Source organism: Nilaparvata lugens, chromosome X, assembly GCF_014356525.2.
Source record: "Nilaparvata lugens isolate BPH chromosome X, ASM1435652v1, whole genome shotgun sequence".
Classification (NCBI taxonomy): domain Eukaryota; kingdom Metazoa; phylum Arthropoda; class Insecta; order Hemiptera; family Delphacidae; genus Nilaparvata; species Nilaparvata lugens.
This window is the reverse complement of record NC_052518.1, coordinates 98,436,021-98,463,215: the sequence shown is the minus strand read 5'-3', so window position 1 is coordinate 98,463,215 and position 27,195 is coordinate 98,436,021. Positions and strand designations below refer to the sequence as shown.

At 34.7% G+C, this 27,195-nt stretch overlaps 1 protein-coding gene across 1 annotated transcript; it reads right to left on the bottom strand.

Annotated features, from left to right (window-relative positions):
• Positions 1–1,885: 1,885 nt before the first annotated feature.
• On the bottom strand, positions 1,886–27,195 carry LOC111043959 (protein arginine N-methyltransferase 5-like). The gene is made up of 8 exons (XM_039442140.1): positions 27,142–27,195; positions 26,835–26,938; positions 22,759–22,877; positions 17,925–18,139; positions 14,548–14,654; positions 11,355–11,670; positions 7,227–7,441; positions 1,886–2,210 (listed from the first exon to the last, which is right to left on the bottom strand). The coding sequence occupies exons 2-8, from the start codon at positions 26,927–26,929 to the stop codon at positions 1,886–1,888; spliced, it is 1,392 nt and encodes a 463-aa protein (XP_039298074.1). The 5' UTR covers positions 26,930–26,938; positions 27,142–27,195.

Sequence of the window (27,195 nt, the reverse complement as noted above, 5' to 3'; positions counted from 1 at the left end):
ACTAGTTCTTCTCCTCTCTGTTTTGTTCGGAACTTCGCGTTCTTTTCCAAGCTACAGTCTATAAGCGGGTATTCTCGCTGTTTCTCCCTTACTTCGCCAGTGTTTTCGACTCTATGCTCGCCCATACTAATGAATTATAACACAGTATGCTGTTACAATTTAATATGTTATTCCTCTTTCATTTGCTTCATAACCATTGCGAAATTACTATTTACTATACCTTTAAACGAACTATACTGAAACAATACTCTAATTACAATAAAATGTCTTGTGAATAAACTAAATTTATTATCGAATCTCTCACAGAATTATTTATTCCGTATGCAATCATAAATATTGATTCCAGAACGCGATAAATGAAACAAATATGTAAATACTAATATATCCAAACAATTTAAAAAAAATATATTTTTCAAGGCTTTAATAATTTACTTAACTTTCAAATTCTTTTGTTCTAAGACACATTTCAATAAAATCCTTCTATGAGTTAGTTTTTCCCATAAATTAATTTCTCCACTGATTATTTTCCACAGAAAATAATCCCACATTGATAATTCTTGTTCTTCAAAAGTTCGGACATCAATCCTCCTATCGCATGAGATACGCCAACAAGCAACAGCATTCTTTGAAAACATTTTTTCCTTCAATTTAATCGTAGACTAATAACGTGTTATATCATCATTTCATAATTACTACTGTATTTTGTTTCCGAAATACAATTCACTGTATTTAATTTGCGTAGGCAGCCAACTAATAATTAAATTGATAATTCTGATTAACATAAAAGCAACAATTTTCTCTAATAATTTGCATTTGGCATTCTTGCAGCCAAATCCCACCGCTGCCACCATTGTAATATCTCGGGTAGCTAAGATATTAAAGAATTGTTTTTACCAAAGTGTAGACGTGATTAAATAAAGCTAAGGTTTACTCTACGAAAATTTGTTATATTTAAACATTTGCTCTACCAAATTTTACATCAATTTTGGGCTCTATTCTGGCTGCCTAGCCTAATACAAAAAAGAACATTGAATGAGATTTGGACTGTTACAATAAACAAAAAACAACCTATTGTTATGCAAAAACATAAATAAACATAGTTCGATCGCTCCGTGTCATTAGAGTAGAATTAATTTTGGGACTCACCCATAATGAAGACGTCGAAGAAATCCATTAGGTGATGATTTGGGTGATCCAGTTCCGAAAAGAATTTGTGTCCGAGCGCGCTCCGTTCGCTTCAACCGTTAAAAGAAGAGTGCACGGAAAGAATGCAATTTTTGTCTCAGGTCCGACTCTTCCTAGGCCTACACGTGGAAAACTAGACTACGGCAGGGGGGAAGAAGAGCCGGAAACTGTTGATGGGACGAGTGGATGGAAACTATCTTTCCCAGGCTGGGATGCAAGCTAGGCAGTTCCCAACCCTGAGAAAGATCCTCACCTCGTCCATCGGTTGAAAAAAATGCAAGCTTTCCGTAGCCTATGCTAGGCTGCCAGCAAATAAAATATTACGTTCTAATTTCACAAATTTCAATAATACTATTTCAATTGCTTCCATTACATAATGATTCATAAATTATTTCATACAACATTTTTTGAACTTTGTTTTTGCTCTCCTGAAAAATCATGAAAACTGACTTAACACCTTTGGGCTCAACTCACACTTGAGCGGCTCAGGTCGAGAAGAGACTCGACTCTAGTCGAGAGCATGTGTTTCCAAATGGTGACACTCGGACCAGTCGATTCTAGTCTCCGCGACTGTCACCATTTGAAAACACATGCTCTCGACTAGAGTCGAGTCTCTTTTCGACTTGAGTCGCGTAAGTGTGAGTTGAGCCTTATACTTATCAGTACAAAATAGTAATTCCAAGTTTAATCTACACTGTTTCTACATTAATATCTCACCCTTGAAAATGTGGTGGGAACCATTGAGTAACTCGGGCGCCAGATTGTCGTCTCCGAAAGATCCAAGGAGCTCGCTGACCACTATGTCAGCCAGATCCGCCTCGTCCGGTCGGCAGTCTCGCATGTCGCCATGGATCACAGTCACATCAAAGCCACGCCAACCTTCTATCAGCCTTTTCTTCAGTGTCAACACGCAGTTCTGATTCTTCTCAACTGCAAACACTCTGACGCGCGCTTTTGCCTTCAGCCCCGCGTTCAACGCAGCGGACACCAGGGGTCCGCGTCCCGCTCCCAACACCCAAATCACCCTGAAAATTGTAAACGGGCATTTACATTAGTCAAGTTTACTTGAATTCAAGTTTTGTATACTAGTAGTAGTTCGGAGATCAGTAGAACTCGCTACACTTACTAACATTACTACTCACACACGCCCGCCTATTCACACACAAACACACGCGCAAATTGGATTTAGAGTATGGTGATAAATATGCAATAGGATCGGTGGAGGACGCTGAGAAATAGAAGTATTTTACACTTTTGTGCACGGTTTAAATCTGAATCTTGTGGGGAAAAATGATCGAAATATAAAAAATTCAAAATTTTCAACATGAGATGTATGAAATAAGACCGCCTTGGAACGCTAGAAAATAAAAGTCTCTTACACTTTTGAGCTAGGATGCACGGTTAAAGAGATAAAAAATCTGAAACTTGAAAAAAAATCGAATTCCAAAAATTATTAAACAATTTTGAACGTGTGATACATGAAATAATATTGCTTTGAAGCGCTAAGAAGAATAAGCCCAAATAAATAATAAATGAATTAATTTTATTGTCATAAACCAACATTGGTAATTGATAAAGTCACACATTAAACAAAATATAGAACACAAAATACATTCATTCAGGTACTATCAAAAATTTCGTTCAAACAATAAAACGGTCTTTCAACGAGCCAATCAAATAGTAATTTCTTAAAATGAACAATGTTAGCACATTTGATCTTTGTAGGTAACTTATTATAGATCCTTAGTCCTATGCTGTCATAATACTTCATGCTTGTGGAGAGACGTTGATATGGTATATCAATTTGATGTTTATACCTTGTATCATGAGCATGAATTTTGCACCTTGTTTTCAAATTAGGTAAGTTTTTCATTGTATAAAGAGTTACATTCTAGATATACAAATTTATGACTGTCAATAGTTTAATTTCCTTGAAAAGAGGTCGACAGTGGCTCAGATGGTATGTACCTGACAAAATTCTGACTGCTTTTTTTGCAATAATAATACTTTGTTCGTGTGGCTGCTGTTCCCATATATTAAAATACCATAGGCAATTATGCTTTGAAAAAAGTTTTCAATTGTCTCAGTAAATAAATAACTCTAGCTAGCCTAACAGTGATGAAATTTATGTGGGGTTCCCACGTCAACTTGGGGTCAAACATTAATCCAAGGAACTTGATACTATTGGTGTTGTTTAGTGTGTGATCTCTCTGGCTAAATGTCAGAAACTGAGTTTTGTCTTCATTTAATTTGAAGCCATTCGCTCTGAACCATTTGGAAGCTTCTATTAACGTATTAGCTGTCATATTCTTTAGTGTGTGTGCATCAAAGTGAGAATGAAGAAAAGTGGTATCATCAGCGTACAACACAGTCTTACTATTGAGTGAGAGAGGGAGATCATTAATCATAATTACAAATAAGAGAGGTCCCAAAATTGATCCTTTGGGGACACCATACTTCACTCTGGCATGATCTGATTTATTATTGCCCATACATACAACCTGTTTTCGTTCACTAAGGTAGGATCTAAAAAGACTGATACTCCGGATCAGGAAGCTTCTCTACAAATTCTATCAACTCCGTAAAATCCTCAACTATGAGACATTAAAAACTGTTTATTTTTCTTTAGTGCAATCAATTTTAAGATACGTCATAATTATCTGGGGAGCTACGAATTTGACACATGTTGAACCTCTCTATAAACTTCAAAAACGAATAGTCTACTAAAAATAATAGGCTTCAAGGAGAATCAATTCCCCACGAACATTCTTTTCAAGGACAGTAAAGTAATGAGTGTAAGACAACTCTACATCCAGGCTATCATCACGCGAATGAGGAGAAACAACGAACACATAAGACTGGCAGATCATAACCATCAAACAAGGCAGAGAAACACGTATTCAATAGTACCAAGGATGAACACTACATTTGGGCAAAGAAACTACACATATTTGGGACCAAAAATTTATAATTCAATACCAAGTTACATTAGGGAAGAATTCAATAGACACAGGTTCAAGAAAAGTTTATTTTCCTGGTTGGTTGATATTGGAGTGGAAAATTGTGAAAATTTAGTTAGACTGTAAATATTGAAACTATTTATTCTTCATTCCACTCTTTACTGTTTTTCATTTTTCTAAAAATAACCTTTCTTATTATTATCCTTAATAGAACATTAATATTTATTTACTAATTCCATAATTTTGTTTGTTTGTATTATACATTTTTACTAATTTTATTATAAAAAACTTTTATCCCATATCAGTGAATGAAGTTTGTAAATAGTAATTATTACACGCAATAAGCAACTAATTACTTATACCCCAACACATATAATATATAGTGGGGTGTATATTTATTCATTGAAATTATCATTTATTCATTGTTGAAACACCGCTGATTTATGTAGTTATATTACAATACTATATTATCAATATTCTAATGTTGCATTCAATCTTCATTCTAATTAATAAGTTTTCATAATATGTGAAATTTGTTGCATAATTGGCTGTTGTACTGTAATTTATTGTAGATTCGTGTATGAACCAGAATGTATTGTAACTTCCCAGTGATTCCATAAAATGCCAATTTATCCAGCAGGATATTGTGTTCCACGCAGTCAAATGCGTACAAAAGACTTACTCTCAAATGATTCGATCACAAATTTTATCAGGGAATCAAAGGCGTCAGTGGTAGATCTTCCCGTCACAAAACCAAATTGATGTTCTGATAGCACTTTAATATTTATCAAATATTCGTATACCTGTATGTACATGACAATCTCTAGCACTTTTGAAAACACTGGCACTATCTGAATAGATCTAAAGCTAGACGGTTCTTCTTTAGAACATTTCTTATAAGCCGGAAGGACCTTGGACACTTTTAACACATTAGGAAAAATACCTTTTGAAATGCAGATGTTTATACATCGAGTCAGTGCTGGTACCACTGCACCTGGAATACTTTTAAGAAGGCAACTGGATAGGCCATAGAGATCCTCGCTTTTAGATGGCTTTAGATTATAAACCACTCTAGAGATAACTTCTTGACTGACTTCATGAAAAAAGTGGCATTATGCTATTTTATCAACACTTTCATTTAGCATTTTGATGGCTGATATGGATGGCTTCACTATCTTTTCATGGACATCATCAACCGATCGTATGAAATATTCATTCAAAATATTTGGCATTGGAGTGGTGAAACCTTGAGCACATTTACTTGAAGATATTGTTTTGATTATTTGCCATGCTTTCCTGCAACTGGATAATTTAATCATTTCCATTCGAGGACTCAATAATAGAAACAATAGACTCTCTCTTGGCCTCATCTAATGACTTTTTGTACAGTGCTCTATATCTCTGATAAACAGTTTTAGCATGTTCGGTATTTACTTTTTTAAAGTTTTCATGATAGTTAATAAAATTTTCAACCTTCCAAGCTCAGGTGTACCAGTCAGCCTTACGTTTGGTTCTCTTTCTATTCTTAACTAAGGATTTATTTTTCCTGCAGGTCATTTTGGGAATAGTCAGATTGAAATAATACAAGACCACATTTAGAAAGGATTTGAACATGACGCTGGCATCTGGCTTATCCAAGACAGCCTTCCAGTCTACCAAAGTCAGAGCCTGGTTAAATTGTAACATCTTATCTATAGTGACAGGTCTTGTAGTAATTGCAACAAATTTGTTAATACTGATCTTAATAGAACAATCCGGTACACATATAATCACACAGTCATGATCTGAATATGGGAATTCCATGACACTTGAAATTGTCGTATGAGGATGAGTATTTGAAAAAACGTTATCAAGACATGCTTGATCTCTTGTAGGCAGAATAATAAAAAGTCTAAGATTGAATTGACTCAATCAATTTTTTAAATTGTATAAATGACAAGTTTCTTGATTTATATCAAAAGCTGAATTTAAGTCACCTCCAAATACAAGAGTATAGCCATTATAGCAACTTCTTGACATGTATATAAGAAGTTCCTCCAATTTATCTAGAAATAGTTTCGGATCTCCACAAGGTGATCTGTACAAAGATACAATAATAAGTTTATTGGCTTTAATAACGGTACAGGTGTACTCAAATTCACGTTCAATGCATGGGAAGTCCAAACATAGTTCCCGACTTTGAGAGTTGAGATCCTGTCTTACAAAGATAGCAACTCCACCATTCTTATGTAATGATCTACAATAGCTACTAGTTACAATATAATCCTCCAATTTACTGAACTCAATTTCATCAGCATGCAACCAGTGCTCACTTACACTGATGACATCAATATCCTCATCCAATAGAAAATCATTTAGAACATTTAATTTGCCCCTCAAACATTGAACATTTAGGTAAGCAATCCTAACATGAGGCTTTGTAACTTTAGTCGAAACTAAATCCTTAGCTGAACGAGGGATCCATGCAACACTGGATGCAAAAACTGTTAAAAATTACAATTCCAAATTACTAACAACAGGGAGTGTCGCAGATGCAAGACGATCAGGAAGACCATCAACGTCAAGGACAGCAGAAAATGTTGACAGAGTTCGTTGAATTTTTATGAGGAGCCCAAAGAGATCGCTGTATCAAGGATCTCGTGAAAGTGGTCTTTCACGTTACTCTGTTGCAACAATTCTTAAGAAAGATCTCAGTTTTAAACCATGGAAGACACGAGATCCTTGACGCAGTGACTTTTTAGGGCTCCTCATGAACATTTCACGAACTCTGTCAACATTCTCTGCTGTCCTTGGCGTTGATGGTCTTCCTGATCGTCTTGCATCTGCGACACTCCCTGTTGTTATTAGTTTGTGGCAAATCATTTACTGTAGTAATGGACACGTTAAGCCGTCGGTCCCGGCTGCCTAAAAAGCAGTCGTTAGGTCATGTCAGAGGCCCTGAAATTGATCAGTTGCGACCTGAAAACTCTGACACCAGACCTGAGCCAGCAAGGTCACTCGATATTATTATTATTATTTACTGTAGTAGGTTTCACATCATTATGAAGGGTAAAAAGGTACACCATTAAAAAGGGTACTCACTGCACTTTAGTGGCAACCTCCTCCTTGGAGACGCGGTCCATCACGGCCTGGTAAATCGCCTCTTGGTACTTGCCGTACTTTACGTGATCCTTCTCAAACACATCGTAGGTTTGAGAGTCCATTTCATGTGCTATAGGCTGGAAGGGGTACTGGAGTACATCAGGGTAGGCTTTCGCGTAGAAAGGATATTTATCATCCACTTCGCCTCTTACCCTCTAAAAATATAATGAAAATATCAAGTGGTTAGTAAGGATAAAACACTTAGGCACTACTCATACTACCGCGACTCAAATCGTACGACTCCTGTCACAAAAACCAGTTTATCAGACCTTTCAACTTGACTTATTTAAAATATTGTGTAATTGAATGCTAATTTAAATCTATTTTTAATGACATAGAATGAGAAATTTTACTACCTGATCGATTTCGTTTTCTACGTGTTCTCGTTCATATTCACGCTATTTCACTTCAAATCCTAACCTCACTTTTTGAACGTATAGGATACCCAAGTCGCACGTATCTTGGCGACTTGACATGCTCGTTGCCAAGAGACTTGAGTATCCTACATGCATAAAGTGCGGTTAGGATTTGAAGTGAGATACGTGAATATTGAATTGTATTGAAAAAATCTTTATTCATAAACATGTACAGGTACATTAGGAACCGCATCAAAATACAAACAAACATAAACATAAAAAGTACCTAGTAGAAGTAGTAAAAAGTAGTAACAGTCTTAAACCTCTTATGTAAATAACAAAAATCGATGAACAACAATCACAAACCCACAGTGCGATCTGCAAACTCCTGCAGGGAGTACAGACACAATGATATTAAAAACTCCTTGAGTTTTACAAATTTTTTATGTTCTCTATTGCCTGTAATTCTAAAGGCAGCATTGTGAAGTATTTCCGTCCCATGTAGTGCATCTTTTTCTTGAAAATTACTAACCGGTGTCTTTCCGTTATCCTCCCAAATCTAGTATTGTAGCCATGAGTCTCATTTCGTAGTTCTTCTACAGGGTGATTCCTAACATACATAATAACATCAAATACATATTGCCCGTAAACTGTAAGAATGCCAAGCTGCGATTTCCCAGTTTTACTGAGTCCATTCTTTTTAAATTCATAATTATTCCTAGTGCTTTCTTCTGTTGAATGAGAATTCTATCAAGATCGCTCTTGGTCGTGGCTCCGTAGATGCATAGACCATAGGCCAGATGGGAGTGTATTAGTGAGTGATAAAGCTTTTTCATAGTTAGAAGACTGCATTTATTCGACATTTGTCTTAGAGCATACAGCCCAGGAGATTTTTTTTGACTACCTGACAAACATGAGTATTCCAGGATAAATTACTGTCGATTTCTGAACCTAGGAATCGTGTACCGTTTACTAATTCCAACATTTCATTATCAATAAAGACATTTTGGCAAATTTCATGTTTTCTCTGATTCGTCGAAAATGAAATTACGACTGACTTCCCCCCATTTAAAGAAGGTTCCTGTCATTATATAAAAGTTTCCATTCATATAAACGAAAGAATATTCGAATTTGTTTAAAAAGTAGAAATTCTCATGTTACACCATTAAAAAAGTTTGATAAAAAATAAGTCTTCAATTAAACAATTTTAAAAATTCAAGTCGAAAGGTCTAAAATACAGGTACTCGCGACTAGTGTCGTATGATTTGAGTCGCGGTATTGTGAGTAGAGCCTTACAGTTACAATCATGACGATATGTCGCAAAATACACAGGTGCAGACATTACAGATGGAGTTGGTAGGTTGCTCAAAGTACTGTGTCTAAAAAATTATGTATCCTGTAGAACCTATTTGACAATTCTAAAAATTATGACTTTGGCATGTCTTCATTTTTTTCAACTTTATTTATGTCAAGGAAAATTTAAATCAGTTCACTTGCAATGATACGGTTCATTCATTTGATACGAGACATAGTTATTTTTTATTTATTTATTTATCACATTGTGTACACATACTTAACATGAGAAAAGGCACAACAGGCTCATGCCCAAAACTGTCCAATTTCCAATTTATACTATACTGTCCAAATCAAAAGGTTGGCTATGTCACTTTCACTTTTCAAAATACAATTTACGCTCTTCAATACTCAGATAAACGAGCAAATTTTGAATCAAATAGATACTATTACAGTCTAGAATCGAAAAATCTAAAACAGTAACTTAATAATTATTCAAAAAGTCTAAATCTTGAATGAAACTAGAAATTTTTAAGCTAAAACCTTCACACTTGGTAACACCGAGTGTTAGTCTAAGCAAAACATTGTAATGCCACAATTATCTACAATGTAATGCAATGTATAACAAGCTGCCTTTATCAATTAGATTGTTGCCGCTAAACATTTTAAAAATAACTATTGCTGGGTGGCTCAAGGTTAGAGGATTTTACTCAACAGATGAGTACCGTATCTAAATTGTAATGATTTTATAAATGTGACAAACTGACTCAATTATTGAATACTTTTTTAAAATGAAAATATTGTTAAACTGACGATGCCTATTGTTAACTTGTTTCATTTTATGGCAAATAAAGATGTTGTATTCTTATTCTTGTTCGCTTCACACAGATACATTAGTAGCGACTACAAGCTTATATGGGAACGCGGAATTGAAAATGTCCGGAACTCAAATGTACATGGCTTTTCCAATTCCGTGTTCCCACGACAGCTAGTTGACGGACAGTTGACGAGACAATAGAAGCCCTATGTGCAGGCATAGAGAAAAGATAGCATAAGGGGATATCCCATCTTAGGTCGTTCATGTTCCAAATTTCAAGCAGACTTTTTGTCAACTCAAGCCGATTATTGTGTTTATTATTACTGTTTTGTTGGGGTGGGAGTGTAATTATTCTATGGCATGTACTGCCTACTGGGTTGGGGGAGCCTTGAGTCGAACATCGTACTCATGAATGTGTTGAAAACCAGAATTCACCCACAGTATCCCTGCTTGTCGAAGGAGGCGACTAAAAGGGACCCCAAGGCAACTCCAGAAGTTGCCTTGCCTTCAAATCTGCCAAATCAGGGCATTTCGGAGGGGCAAAAAGAAAAACCCAAGAGACCAGAGATGGGTGAAACTCCAGGCACAAATGTGGGTCAAGAGGCTGAGTCAAGGGTGGCCGGGCGCCCTTGAGGCAACTTGGCCACCACTTCCTCAGCGGAAGGATCTTCAAAGAAGGCCAGGAGTGGAACTCACGTTAGGTCACGAGGACTAATCAGTCTGAAGAGACTAATGGGATTGCGACAAGCAACCAGGTGATGAATGGGATGTTAGCATAGGGAAAAACTCCTGGTTCTTGTAAAGGACACAGGTATTGGTTTGTTCAACTAACATAGGCTACTACTTGGGAACACAATAAGCTACGGTTGACGTGTGGGGTTCTTTGAATCCGTCCCTTCAAAAATCATAATCATCATCATAATAATGGGATCCACTGTTCTTATTTGTTGATACTGCATGATAGCTAAAAATTTATTACTTTGGTAACATACATTAAATTAGACATAATATGATATTATATTGGTAATAGAAGTAGACATATTATAATATAATAATAGACTTGGACATTGTGAAAAAAGTCATTTTAAAAAGACAATTATACATTTGAAAATTTAAAAATCGACAGTAAAATGAGATATATTAGACATTTGATATATTACACATAATTTGTTGATGTATAGATTTAATGTTTGGATATTGTGTTTCACTACTGTGACATTGTACTTTATAATGAATTTTCTATGTGACCTGGCTTATGTACTGATGCTCAAATAAAAATCATTGAATCATTTAGTGCCGTTTGCATAGTGACAGTTTAAACTAAATTTCATTTTAAACTGGATTAAATCCATATCAAGTCTCGTTTGTAATAATGTGATTCATTTTGAGTTTAAGCCACCAGCTGATCAAATCCAGTTTAAGCTTTGACTGTGCAAACGGCCCTAAGACCAGCACAGTACGAGAGAATACCAGCACCACACAGGATCTATCGGATTGAGTTAACAGTGAAATTTGGAACATAAACCATGGGATATCTTGTTTTCTTCTTTTGCTATCTTTTCTCTATGGTTCAGGCTACTTAAATGTGGAGAATCAACTAACCTCCACAACAAACTCAATATATTTGCGATACAAATCATAGCTTTTGTGATGACAGGCGCCGGTGACAATGTAGTTTACACCCATGGGGCACGCCCGTGCGACGGCCACGAGGAATAGATGGTGCCTTCGGGCGAGCACCGGGAAACCCTTTGCGTTCAGCACAAACAGACGTGTGGGCAGCACCAAGGCACGTATGGGCTCTCCCAGCCAGCGCGACACTTCGATATCCCCAACTTCCCCAGGCAAGTCGTCAGTCAATTCTAGAGCCAAGCAGACTCGACTGTTGGATTTGGCCAACGAGCGCACCATGTTCCACCTAAGCACAAAACAAAATCATTCTGAACACATTGGAAAGTGTGACTTTTTAAATAAAATAATAAGGTACAGTAGTCCTTGCGCTATTTTTCTTCCAAATTTATAGGTGACCAAGTTCAAGATAAGGTTAGAATTTCACGTGTACAAATTTTATAAAATTTTAGTCCAAAATAAACATGAAAACTATAAATTTTGAATTTAGATAGCTTGAATATTAGAAATATTCCACTCAATTACCACTTCTAACGAATAATATTGAGTTAGGAAAATTTGGAACCATTTACATCGCAAGAGCATTTATTTATTGTAAACATTACTTACTGGCCATTAACGACAGGACATGTGTGAACACGTCATGTTCAACCCAGTTAAACAATGAACAACAACTGCATGTTAAAAAGTGAATTCGTATGGCTTTTGTTGGTGGGGAGTACCTCGCGGGAAGGTCCCACCTCACCTGAATATATTATTTCAGCCGTCAATTGGCCTTACGACTGTCAAACTTCAGCCGATACCAACAATTGCATGTTAATACAGATGAACAACACATGTTGAACAAAGTGTAGAAGGCTTCAAACAACCTTTTTGTGGTTAGGTTTCTGTATCTTTGATTTTGTTGTTGTTTATTTTCTCTTCGCTGCTCTATTTGAGGTTGAATTATTTTCAGTGGTTTATTTATTGTTATTGGTTGTTCATTTCATGTTGGAAGCCGCTGTCAAACAGCTGTTCGACAGCCTTTTGCGAGAATGTCTTTTTCGTTTGAAAACATGTCGGTTGATGTATGCTCGACACATTTATCCTGTCGTGAGTGGCCACCCTCAATAAACATATCTAATTTTTTCAATCAAGTATTTTGACAGGGCTACTTGAATGTTTGATTACAGAAAATCACTTTTGATAATGTCATTACCGCCGAAACTAATCGTGTTAAGGGAAGTAGCGAGTTTCTGTAACTAAATATTATTAAAGTATATAAGCACCTTTGTGGGGAGCGTCGTTTTAGTTCGTATACCCTAAACCCCATAAGAGACAATGCAACCTGTTAACGAGTGAGAAAATTCAGTGCGTCTAAGATGCCCACAAAGTTAAAACATAAAAGACCTAGAACTATTTTTATGGGGCTATTTGAATGTTCAATAATTATGGAAAATTACCAGTAAAAATGACATAAGTTCTCGAAACTAGTTCTGTTTATGTAAAAAGAGTCCTATATATTAATTTTCCATAACAAGATTGAATTGCATACAATGTATCCTCTTTTATAAGGCTTGTCGTACCAATAGAAAAATCAATTCTTCAATGTTGTTTTCCATCACGAACTGCTTATTATTAAATCAAATTTTGCGATGAGAAAAAACGACTATCAGTCAGATATTTTACAATAAATGAATTAATCACTCACTGTGACGAGATCTTTCGGCATTTTCCTGGTTGTACTCATAGACAAGTAGAAGGATAGGATGGCAATTTTTAGTGTGCTGTTGGTGTCTATTGGATTGGGTTTGTTGTGGCTGAGAAGGTAATCAAAAAGGATGTGGGATCTGAAGTTGGTTTGTTCATTTAATATACCTACATTGTCTATTGCTTTTAAATTGGGTGTATATTTCAAACTGTGTCTACTGTATTGTGTCTAGTTCTGGTCCTTTGTATTTTATGTGTATATGAATATAATATGTGTATAATACACAAACATAAATACTGATCTACAAATCATACACATAAAAAACAAAGGACCAGAACTAGACACAGTTTGAAATATACACCCAATTTAAAAGCAATAGACAATGTAGGTATATTAAATGAACAAACCAACTTCAGATCCCACATCGTTTTTGATTACCTTCTCAGCCACAACAAACCCAATCCAATAGACACCAACAGCACACTAAAAATTGCCATCCTATCCTTCTAATTGTCTATGAATACAACCAAGAAGATGGCGAACCTGCCGAAAGAACTCGTTGTCACAGTGAGTGATTAATTCATTTATTGTAAAATATCTGACTGCTAGTCGTTTTTTCTAATAGCAAAAACGAAAAATCAATCAATTTAAATTACATGAAAATATAGAATTATTATGATGCAAAATCATAATATCCGAACTCAGATAGAACATACAACTTGACACATTCATCTTCTGAGCAGTTATGAAGGTGATATTGTGGTCTGGACAACCAGATTTATCCAACCAGAGTTATTAAAAATCGATTAAAAATCGATGTCTCGATTTCTAATAAATCTCTTCTTTCTTCTTTGGCTGTTGTAGTGCATTCGTTACTTACGTCTCAACCCATGTGTACCTGTGAATGCTCATTAATCGCTTTCTTAGATCTTTCATCACAAAAAATCTTTCAAAATATATTCAACATACTCAATTATGTTATTTTTTCTCATCAGTTATACAGCTATTAGTATACTTCTCATTACTTTATTTTTTACTCTGTATTATTTTCAGTGTATAAAATTATTTATTTTACTGACCCCAGTAGTTTGTAATATGTTCTATATTATTTGTATATTATTTGTATATTGTATCGTGAAAATGTCTCTGATCGACTACTGATTTGTCGACCCAAATACAGACCCTTGAGGTCCATATGGACGATCAGCAAAATGTACTATATGCTTGTTTTATTGAATAAAGAATTTGAATAACATTTATTCTTTTTATTAGGTATTCATCTTCAAACTAAGTCATAATTGAAACTTACTGGCTTTATTTTATCTGAGAGTTTAAGGAAATGGTCAACTATATCATGAAGAAAAGGCTAGCTACCAAAGTATTACATGATTAAGAAAGATTTTTATTTGTAAAAATAATAAAGGAACATGGAAATTATAAAATTGGGAATAACATTTTTGAAGATTGATAACTCACCAGTTCCACGAATCATCTTCCTCTGAAGGCTCAGCATTAGAATCTGCTTTTTTGAGGTAAAGTTTTGCCATTTGTTTATAAGATACGAGCGGGATCTTAAACCAAATCTGAAAACGGATGAATAATGAATTATCGATTTATGATAATCCAAGTAAATTGCATCAAGAAATCAAAGAGTTTATAGAACCACCAATCAGTATGTATATGTGGCGTCATTGCCGTGCAATAGAAAAATACAAATGTTAGAATTATAAACCGGAACATCACATGTTCGAGATGACCAACAGTGATGGAGGCCATGCAAATATAGAATTAGTATGATGCAAATTCATAAGATCCATAGATGCAGAATCATAAGACGGGAATGAGGCATTCCCGTCACAATGCCTAATACTTTATTATTTATCCCTAATCCAAATATCCTAATATTGTACCCTATCCTAATCCTAGTACTCCGTACCAATATCCCACGATACATAAGTCTCAAATGCCTACATACACGCTACACTATAAATGAGAACAATATAAATGAAAACAATAATACGGTATATAGTGAAAAAATATAGTATCAATTATACAGAATATTCTAAAAAAAGGTGTCCATAAGCCAGGGCGTGATTCCTCACATCAAAAGAGGAAAAAAATCTCTAATCAACATAGGTTCGAAAATGCTTCGTTACCAAGTTATACAGAGTGAAATATTTCGTCTGAATTTCAGTTCCCCTTCTGAAACGAAGCCCTGCAGGTATTTGTTGGCTGTTAATTAAGATGTAAAATTTAGCGTACTTCATGTAAAATGAACTGGAAAATTGAATAAAACAGTTTCCAGACATGTAGTTACAGTAATTTTCAAGATATGTGACGAAATACGCGAAACTTGGTCCCGAAAAACATGTTCCTTTGAGGTATGAAGCAGATTTACTATGTTAGTTTAATGTTTGTAAACTAAATTTTTTTACAGACATTGTAAAAAAATTGATTTCAAAGAGATAGATGTAAAATAAGTATATAATAGACAAACGCAACCTTTAAAAAAATAATCCCCAATTACATACAAAACGCATGAAAAGAGAGCTCAACAGATTTTGTCTATTTTTTCATGCGTTTGGTATGTAATAAGGGATTATTTTTATAAAGGTTGCGTTTGTCTATTATAAACTTATTTTAAAAAACGTCTGAAAAAAGTCTCACTGTACTTAGTAGCCTCAATCCCTGCACACATACACATCGATTTTTGTTCGTACCATATTTTGCCGTCTTTATGAATTCTATCAGATTAAACGGAACTTGACAAAAATCATCTGTTTGAAATCATCTGTTTAATCTAATAGAATTTATAAGGACGGCAAAATATCGTACGAACAAAAATCGATGTGTGTGTAGCTAGCCTCACTGTACTTGACCCTTAGGCTCAACTCACATTTACACGACTCAGGTCGAGAAGAGAAGAGACTCTAGTCGAGAGCATGTGTTTTCAAAAGGTGACGTCGCGAAGACTAGAATCGACTGGTCTGAGTGTCACCATTTGGAAACACATGTTCTCGACTAGAGTCGAGTCTCTTCTCGACCTGAGTCGCGTAAGTGTGAGTTGAGCCTTAGGGTACTTACACACACACCGATTTTGGACGACCGGTTTTTTACCGGCCGTCAAAATTCCAATAGTGGCGCGCAGGCGAGAACGGGACCTGGCACACACGCCGACCGCTGATCGGCGCCGGTAAAATGCCGACGAGCAGCCGGCCACTGCCACTGCGTTCCACCTGTGCCGGCGATGTGCCGGCGATACAGTGGCGCCCGTGAGTAAATACAGGCTTGCACACACACCGATATTTCTCCGACCGTCCTTGCCAGTTCTTGCTACTATACACCATCCTCCATTCCAGTCGACTGCTCAGCTCTTTTGATAGTGCGAGGTAATTACGTTTGAAATGGGTGACATAATTAATGATATCCTTATATTGTTAGTAGAAGCAAGACCTGTGTTGTGGGATAAGACTTTGAAACATTTAAAGATCGGAATCTCACCAGGGATGCATGGAGAGAAGTTTGCTGCACTCTCAAAAATTATTTTGAGGATCAAGAGGATACAGAAAAAAACGCATTTGATGAGTATTTTTCTTTATTTTACATTTTATTCCTCCTAATCACTTTTTACCTATGGCTAGAATATTAAACAACGAACTGAAACATGATATCTTCCCAGACGGTTTAAAATAGCTAGTCTTTCCACTCTACAAAAATGGCGACAAATCCCAAAAAAATAACTATAGACCCATTTCCCTTTTAAGTATCTTTTCAAAACATAGACGCCATAATTCATTCTAATTACCAATAATTTATTATCAATTAATAAAGATCCCGTAATCTGCACTTAGTATGAATATACCATTACTGGAATATTGCCTTAATCAGGCGGTGAAAAATCGGCCGTCCAAAAATCGGTGTGTGTGCAAGTGGCCGTTAAAATTTTGCTTCCGATAAAAAACCGGCCGTCCAAAATCGGTAGTGCAAGTAGCCTTAGTCGTCTCGGCTTACCTGGCCAGGCATATATCATCTGCCTCAGCTATCTAAATTCGGAAGAGACATTTTTGGATTAATTCTGTTGTTTCTCTCCCAATCATTGCTTTGATTTTGTGCATGTGTAAATTAAATTAATAAATAAATACCAAGTAGAGTAATTATATTTTCCTACAGTTACCTTGAAAAGTAACCATTTCTGCACTGATTGCAGGCCGCAAAGAATCACTTTTCCGCTCTAGTGCGCAAAGTATTACTTTGCGTACTCTTAATACTTTGCGTATTGGCAGCCATTCCAATCAGCTGTTGACATTGCTGGCGTGTATTTTGAATGCGAATTTTTTCTATCTATATTTTTTCTGATTTTCAAATAAATAAAAATGAGAACTCATTAAATTATAAATTTTGAATATTATTAATTATTCATTATTTCAAATATTATTCTTTTCATTCATAAATTGATTGGTTAAAAAATTATTTAGAAATTGAGATTTACTCAAAATTATTCAAATTTTCAAATTGATTGGATCAATTTGAATTAATTATATCGATTATTAATTTTCAATTTGATTAAAATAAATTAAAGTTGTTGTTAATAACAAAAGTATACAGACAAACATTTGATGGATTTCAGCCATCATTTCACCCATAATCAACACTTTTCATATTCAATGGTAACTGTAGGAAAAATTTAATGTGAGATACGTGCGCAAAGTTCGTCTGCTGCAATCAAGAAACCATTCCGCCCTCGCCTACGGCTTGTGCGTAAACGTTTCTTTCGGTGCAGCAAACTGTCACTTTGCGCACTAGTTGCACAAATAACTATTATTTGATTGTAGAAAATGAGTAAATGTACAAACCTCAATGGCAGTAGTAGGAACCAGTTTGGAGATGAGGATTCTAGTGAGGTTCACTGCAGAAAGACCTCTCAAAGGAACGATGAAAGCGTGCATACCCACGTGACAAGCGTAGTCGAGCTCCTGCATCAGAGTCTCTTCACTCGATCTGCGAAAATGCTTGTTTGTCGAATCGCAGTCAATGTACATAGAAGGTCGACCAATCACATATTTCCAATCTACACAAAAACAACACCGTCACGTTATTTATAATCAGGCTAATGAGTAATAACAATATTTTTTAAATAATAAACTGCTTAAATATTTGTTTGTTTGTGACAAAGGAGATGGATGTGTAGAGGCAAGAAAGAGTGACGACAGAGAATTTGATGTCAGCTACAGTTGTTATACTAAAGAAACTGTCAGTAAGGTTGCACAGTTTGCGACTGCCTATATGAGTGCAAAATTTAATGCAGAAATCAAATTTTAATTCGCCATAATAACAAAAATAATACAGTAACACTTATTCATTCACTCATTCATAATCAATAGAGCTAAAAGAAACTGTCAGTAAGGTTGCACAGTTTGCGACTGCCTATATGAGTGCAAAATTTAATGCAGAAATCAAATTTTAATTGAATAAATAAATAAATATGATTTTATTGCCGTTAAATTCTTAGAACAATAGGCAAAGTCAAATATTGATTACAGTAAGACAAAAGATAAAAATCAAATTTTACAGCAATTGTACATACAAAATTACATTACTGAGTCTTAAAATAATACAGTACCTAAGTAAACTGTAAGTCAATTGGATTTTACAAATACATTAACAATATTCATTTGAAAGTACAAAACATATTCCTTACAGCACAACTTGAGCCTTTAGAACAATATATAAATACAAATAGAAACCTCTTAACTCTAAGCAACAATTATTTCACTCTCAAAGAACTCTTCAACACTATAAAAAGGATTTATCACAAGCCAATTCAATAATCTCGTCTTAAATTTCTTTTCTGTCTCTGATATTAAATCCGTAGGTAATTTATTGCAAATTTTTATACCAAATGTATCATAACTTTTGGCTGTTTTGGATAACCTATGATAGGGAATATCAATCCTATGACAATTTCTTGTGTTGTAGCTGAGTTTGATGCCTTAATTTTAAATTGGATGAGTTTTTTTAACATGCAACGATACAGTATAAATGTAAAAATTCACTATTGTCATTATTCTAAGCTGGACGAAAAGAGGCTTACAGTGTGCTAGTCTATGAGAATCAGTTAAAACCCTGACCACCTTCTTTTGCAATAATAAAATATTTTCTGCATGACTACTATTTCCCCACAGTAGTATGCCATATGTTGCAATACTCTGAAAAAAGGCAAAATATATCGATCTCAAATAATTATCTGGAACATGATTTTTCAGTTGTCTGATCAGATAAATCACTCTTGAAAGTTTGCTTGATATATAATTAATATGGGCTTCCCAAGTCAAATATCTGTCAATGAATATCCCCAGAAATTTTACATCGCTTATTGCATCCACACAATCTAAGCCACCTCTAAGGGTGAAGTGCATAGTCCGTGTTTTATTCTCGTTGAGCATGAAGCCGTTAGCCCTAAACCATGTCGCTGCTTGCATCAGAGTGGTCTCAGTTAGATTTTTAAGATTTTGAAGGTCAGTACATTTATTGATAAATGTTGTGTCATCAGCATACAGTATTGAACGGCAATTTAGAACAGCAGGAAGGTCATTTATCATAAGAATAAAAAGCAATGGCCCGAGAACTGATCCCTGTGGGACACCGAATTTTACACATGCTACATCTGATCTCTTATCTCCAATACACACCACTTGTCTACGTCCCACAAGATAAGTTTTAAATAAGCTAAGAGCTGCTCCACAAACGCCATAAAATTTCAATTTATCCAGTAAGAGAGAGTGCACAACACAATCAAAAGCTTTGCTCAGGTCACAAAAGGTCACCTGAGCATACTCTTTATTTTCAAAAGCGCTCAGAATATTCTTGACAAGAGCATCCATGGCTCCAGTAGTTGACCTACCCTTAACAAATCCATTCTGAGCATTACTTATAATATTGTGCTCTTGAAGATATTCATATAACTGCCTATGCATTATGGTCTCAAGGACTTTTGAAAAACATGGCACCAATGAGATGGGACGATAGCTACATGGAATATCTTTAGGCCCCTTCTTATAGACAGGTACAATTCTGGAAACTTTTAGCACTTCAGGAAAAATTCACCATAATAACAAAAATAATACAGTAACACTTATTCATTCACTCATTCATAATCAATAGAGCTAAAAATCTCTGAAATCGGATCACATTCGGATCGCTGCGGTTGCACAAGTTACGCCTGATATGCTGGTACAAGTGTGGCAAGAAATCAACTATCGGTGGGATGTATGTCGCATTACCAACGGCTGTCACATCCAACCAAAATAACTCCCACACTTTGAACTTGACGTGTTTTGTAACAAAATGACACCTTTCTCAATTCTGTAAGTAATTTCAATAAATATTGATGTGCTTTATTAGCGAAGTAATTCTCCAAGCCTCTGATTTAGAAGAGTGAATGAGCATCTGCTTTGAAGTGCAACTATTTAGTCTTGAGATCAGAATAATTGATCCCTGGCTACTTAGTATTGAAGAATAACAAATATTTTATAATAATAATAATTTATTGTCAGTCATACAAAATACACAATAAATTATAGATACACACAGAGTAAATTGAGACTGAGAATAATACATATATGCAGAGCTCATAGAGCTTGTCGGCATATGGGAGAGCATATTATTATCATAGAGAAACGATAATACAAGAAGATATCCCATGGTACTATATCTCTCTCGCTTTGCAATGCTGTCTATTTGCCAGAATAGGAAATTGGAATAGAATACCTACCAAATAACTCAATTTCTGTTGTTTTGAAATTCAGATTGGAGTATCACAGCTTTTTAAATTAGCCGCCATTTCAGGTTTGTATAAAAATCTGATCTCAGTCATGAAAGCAAATTTTTGAATCAAATTATGAAAAAATATATTTTCTTGATCAATTTGACATTAAATTGATTATTTTATCAAGGAAATGGTAATTATTATTAAATTAAATTCAATGGGATGAATTGAGTAACAGGTGTGTGTACAGTCAGTGGCAAAATGGAGAGACTTGGCAACGTTTTTCTCCTATCTTTCTTCACTGCCATTATAACGTGGCCCTCACTATAGTTATTTTTGGTGAAACTATGTGACGCTGGTAGTTTCTTATACTGTGCCGTTCTAACACTCCCACCCGACCAAAACAGTAATAGTAGACAGTAGTCGACAGTAATCAGCTTGAGTTAACAAGAAATCGGCTGGTAATTTGAAACATAAATGACCTATACCATGGGATATCTACTTATGCTATATTTTCTCTCTGATATTATGCAAGTCATCAACGATCTTCAAATACTCACATATGAAGAAAACAAAACCCAATGTTAAATCAATCGTTAAGAAATCAAGTAATAGATAATTGTTATAGATTTACAATTTTAATAAAATCTTGATTATTTCCTTGCAAACTTGAAAACCATTACCAACTTATGAACTTTAGTGAGATTATTTTTGATATCATTATTACCAAACATTCCACCAGCACAATTCTTTTCACTATAGTAATACTGTATTAATGAAAGAAAAAAAACAAAGTACGCCTGTCACGTACTGTCATTCAGTTCAGTATTTTTTTTCTTATGGTGTGAAGCCTCTCCCCGATGCAAAATGCATGATGGACATGTGTGTATGCATGTACACATATGTTCATCATGCATGTCCTACAGTTAGTGGCCAGCCTTAGATTCACATCTGTACGTTATTTTGTTCTGTTTACGTTCACAGTCAATTAGTGAATACATTTTTTGGACCATTCTGTATATTATAATCAAGTGTGTACAAAAAAGAATGACCCGATTTTAAATAGCTATATTTATTAGGAAGAAGGGCTTAAAACACTAACAAATTGCTTACTAAAATACTCACAAAATACTGGAGTTTAGTATACAGTGTTGTACAACCGCACTGGCACAACAATGCTCACGGTTTCCTCAATGATAACTTGCCTCAACGTTGGATAGGGCGTACAGAACCGCGAGACCAAGCGTTACACTGTTGGCCTCCTAGGTCCCCTCACATAACACCATGCGATATGTTAAACAACATGTTTACATTCCTCCCTTACCTCGTGACATTGATGAACTGAAAACCCGAATATCAGCGGCTGTAGCCTCAGTGACAGAAGACACCTTACGCTCAGTTTGGGATGAATTAAGCAGCAGACTAGTTGTCGTCCGTGCAGCCAATGGAGGACATATTGGACATTTTCGTAAAATCCAATATTTTGTGAGTATTTATGTATACAATTTGTTAGTGTAAAACCCTTCTTCCTAATAAATATAGCTGTTTAAAATCGTGTCATTCTTTTTTTGTACACACTCTACTATATATTATAATATTAATAGTTCATTCTGGACTATTCTTGACTTCACCCAAAGCAATACATGGAACTAGGTCCTGTTTCATAAAACTTATGAGTCACGTAATACAGGAAAATCACCATTCCAATTACATGCTCAATATAGCCGATAAAATCAGCTGTTCCTGTATTACAGAACTTTCAAGTTTTTATGAAACAGGCCCCTGGATGTGCGCTACTAAACCAGACCATCATTTGCCTTCTCAGTTAGTTGGATTGAAAGAAGATGACATATTTACGACTTCAAGAATACGAAAGTTATGTACAGAAAACTAACTGATTTATAAATATTTGCTCAACTCACCAGAAGCTGTTAAATTGAGATCACTTCTGGTGTATGGTCCTTTCCGGTCCCTGGCCTTTCCAGCAAAAAATTCTCTTTTGAAGTGATCATTAGCTATTTGGATGATCATATGGGTATATCTGTAAAAGCAAAACAAAAAATAATAATTAATAATTACACAATGAACAAAAAATAATTAATAATTACACAATGAACATATTTTCTAAAAACGTATTTTAATAGGGCTACTTGAATTGTTTGATTGTTATAGAAATGATTAGTACCCTTTTTACATATACACAACTATAATGAGGTCCACGTTATAATGGCAGTGGAGCAAGATAGGAGAAAAACGTTGCCGATCATCTGTCTTGTCAATGCCTTCTATAGACGGTAGCTGATACAGGTTTATTGATGTAATATTAGCTGTTCATTCTCGTTTAAAATGATTAATTATATTTTATTCAAGAAATTATATTTTTCAATAATTTCACAATAAATTTTTATAATTTAGATGAAATATTTTCTTGAAAAATTATTATTTCTACATTGTTAAAAGACGGTCTGACAACACAGCGAGAAAGAGATAGCGCTATCCGCTTTGTCTCAATTTCAATTTATTCCAGACAACTTATTTAACATAAGTATTTTAAGTCTAGTATGAACTGGATGATAATGATGATGGTGCTAGAGATGAAGAGTGAGTTACATTGCAACACTTATATCACTAATGAAATTCAACTCAAGTATTCTAATAAGTCTATAGTATGGGCTGGTTGATGATGATGGTGCTAGAGATGGAGAGTGAGTTACAGTGCATCACTTATATCACTAATTAAATGACACAATATACAAAGACTATGCTAATAAAATTACTAAACTAAACAGTAAGACAAATTATTTTATAACACTAAATTAACTTACTTATAACAAAAATTGGTAATTCTACTAATTATATCTAAACAAACAGCAAGTCAGATTTACTACATTCATTAAATTCAGTGATGGAGTAAAAAGCCTTGCCCTTCATCCAGTTACCCAATACTGACTTGAACTTCACCAAAGGTTCTGCACGGGCACTGGCGGGAAGGGCGTTAAAGAGTTCAATACCTACATAATTATGGCTTTTGTGGATTTTAGTTAGCCTGGAATAAGATAGATCTATTGTGTGTTTTTTTCTAGTGTTGTGTCCATGAATAGATGTTCTGGTTGTAAATTTATTGATATTTTCTTTAATGTAAGTTATACAGCTATTTATGTACAAACTGGATACTGTCATTATTTTCAATTTCTTGAAGTACTCCCTGCAGGAATCTTGAGGAGACAGCCCACAGATACATCTCAGAGCTTTCTTTTGCCATTTAAACACTGTCTGAGCCAGTGGAGTTACCCCAGAGTATTATGCCATATGTTAGGTGGCTATGGAAAAACGCAAAATAGGAACTCATCAGCAAGTTGTTACTGACATTAATTTTCAATTTAAGCAACAGAAAATTAACTCGTGCAAGCCTAGAGCAAATTAAGGCCACATGGTCCTCCCAGTTCAGTTTTTCATCTAATTTTATCCCTAGAAGTTTTACGGATTTATTAGATTCATTGCTATTTTTCATATTAAAAATTATCTCTTAACTTTTGGTTTCATCAACTTGAAGGCAGTTAGCATTGAACCATTCTGTACATCTTTCTAACATAAGCTTTCTCTTAACAGCTAAAGATATTTCACATTTGACAGTGTTAATGAGTGTTGTGTCGTCTGCGTACAGAACAACTTTACATGCTAAATGATTGATATAGACTATGAAGAGGAAGGGTCCCAAAATAGAGCCTTGGGGAACATTTTTTCCTACTTCCAGAGGATCAGAGAATTTATTATTTGTGCTAACAATCTGTAGCCGGTTACTCAAGTATGACTGTAATAATATTATTGACCTGTCATCAACTCCATAGTGCTTCATTTTCTTGATTAATAATTCATGTGAAATGGAGTCAAAGGCTTTGCTCAAATCCAGTAGGTTTGCGCTAGTTAGTAATTTGTTTTCAAAGCCTTCATAAGTGTCAGATACAATGCTCTCTACTGCCTTAACTGTTGAAAGCTTTGTTTGGAATCCAAATTGGGCAGAGTGCAGAAGACAGGTTTTTTTTTCAAAGAAATGGCTCAGCTGTTGGTGGCTCAGTTGTTGAATGATAGGCAAGGATTGCAATACCATTGCAAATCAAACACTGCCATTATAATGTGGACCTCACTAGTATCGAGCACTCATGCCATTCGACACTTGAAAATGGCATGAGTGCTCGAAAACTAGTTGCGTTTATTTAAGAAAAGTATAAAAAGGGTACTAATAATTTCTATAATCGAATCTTTATTAGTCCCAAAAACATAATTACAATGTTAATGGTTATAAAAGAAAAAAGTAAAATACAATGAAAATGAATTACCATCAAATAGGATAAAATATAAATATATTGTACGTTAAGTTCCTGTAAGGTTTGAAAAACCTGAGCGCAGAGGCTGAGTGCTCAATGATTGACAATAATGCAAGAAAATAATAATGGGATAACATGCAACGTAGGCCTAGTTCTGTTATTCAACATTTATTGAGGAAATCGAGAAGAAAAACAGGGACTGAGAAGGGAAGAGAAAGTAGCCGAGTAGTATAAGATAAGATATATTTAATGATAATTGTTACAAATAGTAGACCGTGTAGAGGCATAAGGGAAAGAAAAGAATAGTTGAAAATTTCATAAAACAAGAGAAGTCTTATTACTAAGCTAGGAGGAATTTCTAGATAAAAGATACCTCACACTAAAATTGCATTGTTTATATTTATTGATAATTGTTACATGTAATAGACCGAGTAGAGGCATAAGGGAAAGAAAAGAATAGTTGAAAATTACATAAAACAAGAGAAGTCTTTTTACTAAGCTAGGAGGAAATTTCTAGATAGAAGATACTCACCCTACACTAAATTTTTAGTTTGAAACTATCCATGTATTAATTTCAATTACCAGTTTTCTATTGTGATAGTTTTCTAGTTTTATAGTTTTCTACTAGTAATAAAATGGTTGAGGGTAACATTAATAAGCTTCAATACCTTAAAAACTGTTTTCCACAGATTTATAAAACAGTTTCTGTACTTGTATTATAATTTACTATGAACAAGTTTTTCATCATTCTGCGAAAATAAATTTGGAACCCATGCTAGAATAATTGAAGAATCAATTGATTTTTCAGTAAATATTAGATTTTCACATGTTTTTTCTCAATTTTCTGGGAGCTGAAAACTCTAAAATCATGATAATCTATGCTAATACGGTTATGGGATTGATATCCCTTTCAAAGAATATAGGCTACGTTTAAACGTTTTAGCACATAAAAACATTATTGCTCAAGTAATTTGCATTTCAACTTGAATAGTTTGGAACCGTATTATATATAGATTATTTTAAAAATTCAATTGAATAATTTATTAAACTGCAACTTATTATTATTATTTACTAAAATCCAAGTTAAGCATAGTACAATTTAGTATTTTGGAAAAGCTTATCCAACACAAGTCCAAAATTTTATTTCTGTCGTAACTAACCAATCCCCGGTATAGCTGGTCTCGGTAGGTATTGATAGACGAAGTGTTTAAAACTTGTCATCGTCTAGGAGTCTAGGTAGATGTGATAAACTGTTAGATGAACTGAATTCCAAGTTTATATAGTGAGATCCACGTTATAATGGCAGTGGAGAAAGATAGAACAGCGTTGCCCATTCCCCTCTGCCATCTATAGAGGTAGCTGATACCGGTATATCTGAAGTAATATTAACTGTTCATTCTTGTTTAAAATAATGAATTAGGCTGTATTTCATCCAAATATTTTTCAATGATTGAATAATACATTTCCATGATTGAGATTGAATATTTTTTATTACAGTAATTCTATTTTTACATTGTTAAAAAGAAAGATCTGGCAACTTTGCGGAGCTAGAAAAGGATACGCTATCTGCTTTGTCGAATGATAGACAAGGATAACAACACCAATGTTAATCAAATAATGCCATTATAACGTGGAAAACATTATAGGAATATTGATCAAGCTGGTAAACTTACCCAAGATCATCAGTTTTCTTAACTTCGTCTTTTAAATTCGTAACACTTGAAAATTCAAGAGTGGTTGGTAAGCGCAGTTGAACTATTTTTGCCATTATGCACAACTGAAACAAAAAAATGAGGTTATCGAACCTGTAGTTCTATTCAAAAGGTGATAATTTGAAACTTAAAGTAATTTGATAACTTGAATTAAAGAAGCTTCTAGAAGCTAGTAGTGTTGGAATAAAAAAAGGGCAATTGATAGCTGTTTTTTCAGTAGACCAAAAAAGAATATTGAATATAACTAATATACTTTATAAATACTCACTTCAGATAAAAACAAAAACTAGATAAAAACAACGCACATCTCAGTGACTTGTTT

Excerpts from the sequence above, each read along its gene's own strand:
- LOC111043959 (XM_039442140.1), bottom strand. The coding sequence starts at position 26,929 with ATGGCAAAAATAGTTCAACTGCGCTTACCAACCACTCTTGAATTTTCA. Across the intron at positions 18,140-22,758 it reads TCTCAATTTAACAGCTTCTG|ATTGGAAATATGTGATTGGT; the intron begins GTGAGTTGAGCA and ends GTTTTTGTGTAG. Across the intron at positions 14,655-17,924 it reads TTCCTACTACTGCCATTGAG|ATTTGGTTTAAGATCCCGCT; the intron begins GTTTGTACATTT and ends ATCCGTTTTCAG.